The sequence below is a fragment of the Lethenteron reissneri genome, chromosome 22, assembly GCF_015708825.2.
Source record: "Lethenteron reissneri isolate LAM-NWPU_2019-01 chromosome 22, ASM1570882v1, whole genome shotgun sequence".
NCBI classification, from domain to species: domain Eukaryota; kingdom Metazoa; phylum Chordata; class Hyperoartia; order Petromyzontiformes; family Petromyzontidae; genus Lethenteron; species Lethenteron reissneri.
Window position 1 is genome coordinate 1,414,824 of NC_083800.1, and position 10,313 is coordinate 1,425,136.

The following is a 10,313-nucleotide window of genomic DNA, read 5'->3' on the forward strand; positions in this document are numbered from 1 at the left end:
AACCCGAGTACGATTTCTGCTCACGGCCAACACTCGTGGCGAATATATGAACGAGTCCCCTGGCCTCCCCTGGGATGCTTCAGAGCACCTGGCGCGGTGTGCACACATCGGCACTGGGGATACAAAGTCGGCCGAGCGCACCGTGACGGCCTTAATAGGTGCTCACTAACAGCACTCGGCCCAACAGTACGTTAAAGGCTACGTCGGGGATCTTTGTGTGCGTGCGCAGTTTGTGGACAACAAGCAGCAGAACGTGGAGAAGGAGAGCGACCACAGCACCATCATGCGGCAGCTGCGTAGGCGCAAGCAGTGACGGGGAGACGCGTCGCTGGCACTTCTCGCGCTCGAGTCTGGAGTAGGCCGTGAAGAGAAATGTATTATGGTCTCAACCTCACGAGTCGCATCCACCAGGGAACGATGCAAGCGGGTTTGTAATTGGTGAGCGGGGTGGCGATGGAACTGTTCGACGAGCCTAACGGCTCCTCGGGCTCACGACGACGTGAGCCCGCTTGTGTCATGTCAAGAATCGATTGTTTCTGATTTGTGTACACGATCGGCTCATGGAAACCCCCTGCAGCCGCGAAAGAGAAGAAAATCTATTGGCAAATTGAATAGGAGATGGTTAATCTAATCGTGGAGAGGGGCGAGTCGTTGCGTCCTTATTGACGAGAGGAGATTTGAGCTCTGACGTGATTAAGCACCGACTTGATTTAGTTCCTTAATGAACGACAGACCCAGCGGGGACCTCTCGCTGGGGAACAGAATAGTTGTTTTATGTGATTCAGCAGAAATGGCAGCACATGCCACTTTTGTGAATGAGCAGCATGTGCGTGAGTTTAAGAATAAAAGCGCGCATGACTTTTAGCGAGCGGCGAGGAACAATTTGAGCGAACGCCGATGGGGAAAGTTTTAAAGCGCGAGCCGAATGAAGGCAAAGTTGTTTTCATTTTCCACGAACAAAAAAGGTGAACTTGGAACGTTACGAGCGTGTCGAATTTACAACCGGCTCTTATCCTCCTCCTTCCTGAGTGTGTGACATGCGGAGAGTTTATGGCGCTGGGCCTCTTTCAGTTTTACTTATTGCCCGCACTCTGGTGCATGCGTTGTCTTGCCAACCGTGCATTACTTTCTGACAGGGCTTCGAGATAAGTTTCGAAGCCCAGGGTCAATGTTAGCGGCCGCCCGGGTTAGTGGTGTGGGTTAGATTGTGAGATTTGCTTAACGCTCCGGCTGTCCGAGTAGAGAGCTGGAGCCTCGGCCGCTGACGTTTGTCATCGTTACAGTCTGCATACAACAACAAACATTCAGCCATTCTCAAGTCACCAATGGACAAAGGCCTTTCCATGCCCTGGGGTTTCTATTTTTAAACATACTTCACCATGCTGGTCAGTGCAGGTTGGTGAAATAGGGGGGAGGATGGTGGGTTGCTGGCTTTGTGGCGCAGCGTGCTGCCAACAGCTATGCCGGCGTTGCACTTGCTCCGTCGCCCTTATGATTCGTAGTGTGTACAACCTTTTTTACGTCAAAGCAAAGAGGTCATTGGGGCCCGATGCCACTCAAAGCAGCCGCCACACATCATCATCATCATCGTCGCTTCTTTCCTGCTGTCACTTTGCTCGGCTAGAGCACAGACGCTGCATCCACCCCCACGCGCGGTCATCGATGTCGCTTTCTGATGGGAGGGAAGCACAGAGAATCGCCGGCGATGGCATGTTTGAAGCGCACGGGAGGGCGTTTATTGCTGAGCTTGTCGTGATTCTGGTGTCAGGGCTGCAGTGGTATTGCTTGTCGCTGTTTCCTGACGGCCGTGAGTATGAGGAGACGGGTTGGTGGGGGGGGGGGGTGCGCAGCTGACAGCGTGGCTTCATCGCGTGCAGGAGGTGTTGGCCTTTTGAAGTTTGATTTAGCAGGAAGAGCCTGGCGGTGGAATGTAGGCGGGTAACAATATACCTCTATTCATCAATTACATTTCCATTGCTGTGCTCGTAGGGATGTCCATCGAGGAGAGTGATGAAATCGGTTGGTGTGCAGGTGTCGTGTGGGTTTCTACGTGGCAGCATTGTGACAGGTGGATTGATGATGATGCATGTATCGAATCTCGTGTATGTGTGTGTGAGAATCGATTATATAAAAAAAAAATGTGGATATGTTTTATGTGATTGCGTCACCTGATTCGCCGCAGCTGCTGGAGGCCTCCGCATTAGCCAACATTTGTAATGCGATTGTCGAAGAGCCGAATCGTGAACCACAAATGGGGGACCACCAGGCTGGGAGGGGGCAGATTGGTCACGGTTCCACGCAGCAAACCTTTGACCTTGAGTCTGCTCATGCAGCATGCGTGCCCCACCTGCGTGCCCCACCTGCGACTGCACGCTGTGAACGTTCAAGGTAGATGGCGCCAGATTAATTTTTCTTTTTGGCAGCTGTCCCCGAGCCGAGCGAGCCACAAGACTCATAACCGTCTTAATACTTTCATTTCGATCACTTTGCCAGAAATATATATTTATGTATCTGTACCACTGCGTAGGGACGTGTTTTATCCATCTGCGCTCGTGCTGTTCAGCTCTCCGATATGGGTTTTTTTTCCCGGACGTGTCATCCGCGTGCTCTCCAGCTCCCTGGGGAACGTGCAACACACGGTAGCGATGTGGAAATGAACGGGAGACCTGTGCACACATGAATGCATGTCCACAAGTGTGTGTGCATTCAACACTAAACCGGTTTTCGCACTGGAATTGCCGCCTGCGCGGCGACGCGAGTTCACAGGGGAATTCCACTTTTGAGTTTTAATTTTATTTTCGCACGGTTTCACGTTTGACAAGCGGACAGCCATTTGGCGACGCTGCCGCACGCACACAAAGACCCCCCGTGTAGCCTTAACAGACTTGGTAAGTGCTTTTAGCGAGCACCTATGAAGGCCGGAACGGCATACGAGGGGGTGGGTGGCCAGCACCACGCCCGGCCGCCTTTGTCTTCCTAGTGGCAATGTTTTTATTTTGTCACTGCACCAGGTACTCAATTGAGACCGAGTCAACCTCGGGAAGGAGGCCCAGAACCGGTTCGGATAATCACCACTGGTGTTGGATGGTGATTTAGAGCAGGCTGAGAGGGGAGGTATGCGATCGTCTTTTTGTCTCGGTGATTCTACTCATCTCATTCCTTGATGCTGTGGTTATATATTTTGGTTTTGTACCCTTGGACTCGGCGTTCGCGACCGGAATTTTACGGGGAAAAAGAATTTGTGTGAATGGCAAAACACGCGGTTAGTTATACACCGGGAGCTGTTGTGTCGCTTGGTTCGTCTGACCTTCAGCAAATCTAAACCTTCAGCAAAATCTCGACGAATAAGAACGTATGCTTGTGTTTAAATGGAAATAATGATTCCGCTTTTATTAGCAACAGCAGTATTTTTCACACTTAATAAACACTTAAAAAAAAAAAACTGTCCCTTGTGTATGTGAACACGCGTTGTGGTGAGCGGGAGTGAAGTGGTTAGCACATTGCGCTACGAACCCAGCGGTCCTCGTTCAATATCTGAACCGGTCCTGGGCTTTCCCGAGGTCTATGCAGCTGTAAATGACTTCCTGTAGCGGTGTGTAAACGTGTGAACATTGGGGAGACGAAGGAGGAGGATGGGTGCGGTGTCACTCACCCATCTCCCCTTGTGCCGTGCAAAGTGCTCGCTCACAGCGCCCGTTCAGCCGCTCCTGCCTTGAGTTTGCGTGCGGGAGCGGTGGCGTAGTGGTCAGCGCACTGCGCTATGAACCCGGCGACCCGACTTCGATTCCTGCTCACGAACCAATAAACCAGTGCCGAATAAATTTCGATTTAAAGCTTTCGTGACTGCAGGGATTCATCTTCTTGGTTCTTACGGCAAAGTCACGTAGAAGGGAAATAATAAAATACAATTTTCACGACGTTTCGGTCACAACGCAAGCAGCCGTCCTCAGGTGAAGAACGGCTGTCGGAAAGACAGCGTCTGAATCGAACACCACCAAGCTTGGCAGCGTATATTTAAGCTGGGTTAGAGGAGGAGGGCGCCTTGACAAAGGAATTTGCATATCAACAGAGGAATTTAGCATATTTATGGAAAATGCAGATGTATTTCTTATTTCCCTTCTACGTGACTTTACCGTAAGAACCAATAGACCAGTGCCGAATATTTTAATAGATGTTGCCTCCACCAGCGCTGGATGGACTCCAGGCAGCCGCAGCCGCCGCCGCCTTGCCCGTGGGGCCACGGATTCACAACGTGAATCCCCCCTCCCGTGCCTTCTATGCAACGACTGATTAATCATTTCGAAGCGATGACTCCGCGTATGGTGAATTGGGTAGAGTGCGCGTCCTAACGGATGTCTGAACTCGAGAGACGCACGGTGTGCGGGAGGCGTGTATTAGAGCAGGGAGGATGGGTTTTTAGATCGCGTGTGGAAGTTTTCTGTTGTTTCAAGGCGTCGGAGCTTCCGCGGATTTCTTTTACTCCCCCCCCGCCCCTCCTTTTCTGACACGATCCCCCGTGCGTCACGTCCCGCACAGTGAACCCTTCTCGGAGCGAGTTGGCGAGAGGCGAGGGGCTGACATGGGTGTCTTCGTGCATCACCCCCGCTGCCCAATCCAATAAAACATTGTACATATTTCATATCTTCCTTTACCCAGTCACCTGCCCAGCCTCCACCCTCCTCTCTCCACCCACCGCCTCCAAAGATAAAGTCCCATCCCCTTCGTGTAGCCTTTAAAAGACTGTTGGGGCAAGTGTTGTGAGTGTACTCTTTGGTTCTTTTGGTAGAGTCACGTAGGTATAAATAAAATAAATTAAATCACGACGTTTCTGAAGCAACACAAGCGTCCGTCATCAGGTGGAACAGCCACAGCAAGAAACAAATTGCTGTGGCTACGTGACTTTACCTAAAGAACCAAAGAGTATGGATCCCTGCAGTCACGAAAACTTCAGATCTAGATTGCTGTGAGTGTCTTTGAAGGCCGGCACGGCACACTGGGGGGGGGGGGGGGGGGCAACACCACTCCTTTGTCTCCCCCCAGTGCTGATGTTTAACGCACACCGCACCAAGTTAGTAATTTACGGCCGAGTCGACATAGGGGATGCACAGTTCCGGCTAAAATATATTTGCAACTGTCGTCGGTCGTGATCTGGAATCGAACGCGCGTCGCCGGGTTCGTAGCGCAGTGCGCTGACCGCTGCGCCGCCGCTCCCCACCCCATGCCCCGTGCCCCCCACCCCATGTCTCCCGCCCCGTGCCCCCCACCCCGTGCCCCCCACCCCATGCCCCCCGCCCCATGCCCCCCACCCCATGCCCCCCACGCCCCCCATCCCATGCCTCCCGCCCCGTGCCCCCCACCCCGTGCCCCCCACCCCATGCCCCCCGCCCCATGCCCCCCACCCCATGCCCCCTGCCCCATGCCCACCACACCCTTCCAAGTCGCCCAACCCACCCACAGATGAAGGCTCCGTCGCAAAGCCCGCGCGGTCCTTGACGGCGTCATCTTTCAAGGGCTCGCATCTCGCCCTCGGCCACTCGCGGTCGAAATCCCGGGCGCCGTGCGAGGCAGTGAGACGCGAATGCTGCCCCCCCCCCCTCGTCTTATCATTTCAGCGCGCCCCCCTCCAGGCATCGCGAGCTGCACTCACGGTTAAAATAAAATAAAAACTCGCCAATAAATAACGCATGGCCGGGTCGGAGCATAGGACGTCAAATAATTCATAGCCCCAGAGTCTGGCACCGCTGAGTGTCTGGGTTCGGCTCCTTGCATCAGCTGCCCCGTGACTAAGCCGGGTGGTCGCGTGTAAAGTTGACTGTCGTCAGCTCGCTGACCAATGACCCTTCAACAAAACAAAAACCCCCACCACATTACATTTGGTTCCGCGTGTTTTTGTTGCGCTAAAATTCCCGCCCCCAGAGTATCGGTGTGACCGTCACGCCACCACGATCGTCTCTCTCATGTGGCAGAGCGGGTGGGACGGCGCTGCCCGCCACTGTGTGTGTAGACCATGGGTCACGTGCAGGGGTTTCGCCAGGAGCAGTTCTGTGATATCCACTTCCGTGGACCGTTCTCGAACACGAAGGGTCGCGCTGCCCCCCTCGGCATCCCTCTACTCCTGCCCTGCACCGTCGGCATCTCCATGGCCTCTCTAATCTGTGGGTCTCCATATGAGTCTATAGGTCTCTGCCTGAGTCTATGGATCTATTTGTGAGTCTCTGTGTTTCAGTGTGAGTCGACAGGTCTCTGTGCGAGTCTTCGCGTCTCTAAACTCCACAGTCTTTGTACTTGCATCTTCTTTGTTTCCTCTCAACACGAGGCCAACACATCATCTAAGTCTCGCCTCCTTATCGAGAATATTAGGCTCGCCTGCCAAGGCTTTAAAGCCATCATTCCCCACCCCCTTTCCCCGGGATATATTTGGGTGCGTTTTGCTCCGCTCTGTGAGCGCTGTGACAAAAGGGCCCCCTCCCCGCTCGCCGACACGCAAATTAACTTTCTCGCGATGCAGTCGCCTGATAATCCCGCACCCGAGGACGTCTCGAATTGTCTCCTTGAGACATTGTCAAGAGGGCTTCGCGGCACGGCTCAGAAGCGCAATGGTGGTTGTTTTGTTGTTGTTGTTGTTGCACAATCTGGAATGAAGTGGTCACGCGGGGGATTGATCACGCGGCCAGGCGAGCTGATTAAACTCGGATCTCGTTGAGATAAAAGTTGCAAATCTCTGCTCTGAGAAATCGGGGAGGGGTGGTAGAACAGCGGTGACAAAAACAGAGGCAGCAGCAACAACAACAACAACAAACAAACAACTGCTCGGAGCAGCTCGTAAATCCACCAGGGCCACGCGGGATGCATGCCAAGTGATCTGAAATCTCCCAACGCTGTGCGGGAGAAAAATGTCCCAACGCGTTCGTGATTCGTGCTTAGAACACCACGGGACTTGTCACGGTTTACCGTACGACTTGGAACGTCGGCTGACTTTTAAATTCATCCGGCGAGGAGGAGCCGGCAGAGCCGAGAAGCCTGGGTTCGAATCCGTGTGTTGGGGTCGCGCGCCCCAAGCTGTGAGTTAAACCGGATTCTCAAAGCGAGAGCGAATTTATGATTGGTTTCTCAAGGCCCTGCCACCGATAGCCTGCACAGGAAATTATCGTAATTCGTACGGGTTTAACTTGATTTGGTTAAGTTCCAACTCTGGGTATTTATTAATTCGCTCGCTCTCGCAGAAAGTTGTAGAGAACGACTCAGAGGAGGAAGCACCCGGAGGGACCTCACGCGCGCGAGGGGGCAACCCTCTATCCCATAAGACGGAGACGGGCGAAGTTTACGTTTAGCTTTACCGCCTGCTCCTGGCGAGCCAGGAGTACGGCACATCGTCGAGTCTCACCACACCTGTGTGCGGGTGATCCATCAACCATCGTGTCTGCCTATAACTCAGCGCTGGGGAACAGGCAGCCACGTTTCAAACAAGCCCCAGACACGGGTAATAAGTACGCGGGCGCTGTGTGAAATTTAGCAAAAAACAACCCATCAGCAGTTCCAAGAAAAATCATTAAATTTTATTGGAATTAGCCAACACGAATGGGTCCCATAGCGAGGAATTTGCACGCGGCTGCCGAAACCCAAAGCGCTGAGTTATAGGCGGCAACGAGAGTTGGTGGATCACGCAAAGAGGCATATGCTGGTGACTACAGTGCTGATGAGTCCTGAAAAGGGTGAAAAAGGTCCACAGTTGTCTCTCACTGCATCCCAGCTGCCTCTGTCAATCGGTTCACATTTGCTCAAATTAAATTTGATGGCGACCTGAGGCAGGATGGAGCACTTCTTCGGGAACATGCTGATGGTGTTTGCATAATGCATCAAGGCCGAGTGCTTTGTGTTACACCACGTGTCTGTGCGTTGTTTAAACCATTACTCCGTTGTGATGGCCTCTTCCCGTCATTCACCGACTTGATGTCACCTTCCACGGGCCGTCCTCTGACAACGGCGAGGGAGTAGCGCAGCTCTATACGAGAGATAACATTTGGTGGTGATCCGTCTCATGCCAATCTCTTCGTTCGTAGAATAATGCCCCACCCCCCACTCCTTTGTAAAGCCTCGCGAGTCTCAAGCCTCTACGTCTGGACGGTCCTGTAACATTCGAATCGTTTGGTCAATTCCACTCGCGAGAGACTGGCTTCCTGCGTTACGAGGATGTATCGGGAGGGCCCGGAGCAAATCCCGAATACACGAGGGGATGACCGCTCAGCAAAGCCACCGCACAGCCCCCCACGCCTACAGCACCTGGCAAGCCAAAGTTGGTCACTCGTCAGAGTTCGAAACGAGGCTTGCTTCGCTTCCGAGCTAAGTCGCCGTCGTTTAAACAAAGAAACTAACAACATGAATGAGACGCTCGAAAACGCCAAGGCGCAGTCAAGGAAGGAGTAAGAGGCAAGCGACTGTACGAGGGAGAGGGGAGTGACTCGAGTGACTGGAGGAGCATCGGTCACCCAACTTGGATGCGTGGAATTCCGTCCAACGCGATGCCACTCCACGTGCTTGGCGCTCGCAAGACAAATCGCCCACGCAAAGAACGCCCGCGCAATCTCGTCACGGTTTAAAAGCCATAAAGACACTCGGGGTGATATTGGAGTCGCCCCCTTGCTTTTATTGCTTCCAGCCCACGGATCGATGGCCAATTCGTGCATTTATTCGTTCGCCGATTTCGTTCGATATTTCGGGACGCTCGTCCCTCCGTCAGTCTCACAAATCCACAGCCCCCCCCCCCCTCGCCACCGCCCCCCCCCCGCCACCCCTCGGTTGACGTCGTGGCGACGTTGGGTGGTTTTTTTTCAGATCCGGTATTTGTCCAGATCCAGGGTTATAGTATTATCATGATGATGATGATGATGACGACACGTGTTTTCATCTCCTATGGCAGAATGGAAGAACGACAGCGTTGGGCTGTGTGGTAGTCGAATGCGAGTGGGAGGCGGGCAGAAGACGCTGCGTGGCTCGCAGCGAGGATGTCGCACGGATGGCGCGTTCGTGCGTCGGCGATGCGTCGTCGTTTGTTTGTTCGGCGACTCGGACTTTCACCGCCGTCGCGGTTCGCAGGTGCGAGATGGCTTTGATCGTCGTCCACGTGTGGAAGGCGCATCGCGCGTTCTCCCTCGCTGCGTTCGAGCGCGGTGGAGCGAGCACCGAAGTGATGGTAGTGGTGTTGGTGGTGGTGGGAGAGAGACGCGCGCGGCGAACTTCCACAGTTCGGGTCGTCTCTGAGCTCAGGGGTTTGCCGTCCACAGCAGCCCACGGTTGTTAGAGACACAGCCAGTCGTGCGAGTGTGGCCACGCAACCCAAGCCATGGACCATATCGTGAACACCCATCGTGGTGTGCGCTCCTGCAACGGAGCAGGGGGGACAGCAAAACCACGCGGACTCTCTCTCCTGAAGCCCTCTCGTCGTGGCTAGCAGTCCTCGACATTAGCATCTGGTTCCTGAACATTTTGCTGTCAAGGTTACTATTATTATTCTTTACCTCCATAGATACCAAGGATTTTTTCTCACAGATTTCTGCCACTGCCGCGAAAAAATTTCCGCGGATTTCTACACGCCGCACGCTCCGTTTAGCCCAGGTGACTGATGCTAGCGGACGCCGCCTTGGGGTCAGGAGGAGAGTCACCATGAATAGTTGATGGTAACTCGTCTCTCGCAACTTTCGTCGAAGCGACGAGGCGGGATGCTCATTGTGGTGATGTGTGGGATGCAGCGCGGATTCCGGCCTTTGTAAATGGATAATGGATATTTAAGTAGGCACCCAGGTAGGTAGTTGGTACAACAATGAGATTGTTGGCAGAACACTGCGTGGATATAGTTGGATAAAATAACGAATGAGTGAATGCGTAGGCTGGATGGTTGATTTATGTGTGTGTATGTGCATAGATTGTTCGGTGGCATAATGCGTACGTACGTACATTAATGAATGGATGGATGAATGGACACATTAATTTCAAGGCGGATGAAATATGGAATGGACACGTGTATGGATTAATTAAATTATGGTTGCACGAGTTATATGATTGCTCTGAATGCGTGGTTAGAGGGATGAGTGAATAACCGGATGCATTGATGCATGAACAATGCATAATAATCATAATAATAATCTCAACTCGTAACGCACCGCACGGCAACCGCTCACTCTCTCAAACAAAGAGAGAGAGAGAGAGAGGACGACTCGGAGGCGCGAGGAGGAACCACAGACGAACGGACGGGATAGGGGGCGACAGCAGCAGCAGCGACAGCCACGCGGTGAGCTGGCACCAACAGTTGCCCAAGC

General features: G+C 53.2%; 1 protein-coding gene across 2 annotated transcripts in view; it reads left to right on the forward strand.

The window, feature by feature from the left end:
• The window catches only part of KIF20B (kinesin family member 20B), a 37,556-nt gene extending 34,136 nt beyond the window's left edge, over positions 1-3,420 (forward strand). For both annotated transcript variants that reach the window (XM_061556190.1, XM_061556191.1), the window contains exon 30: positions 230-3,420. In XM_061556190.1, the coding sequence (XP_061412174.1) occupies positions 230-313 (84 nt within the window). In that variant the 3' untranslated portion in view covers positions 314-3,420. The remainder of the gene's footprint in view (positions 1-229) is intronic.
• Positions 3,421-10,313: the final 6,893 nt, after the last annotated feature.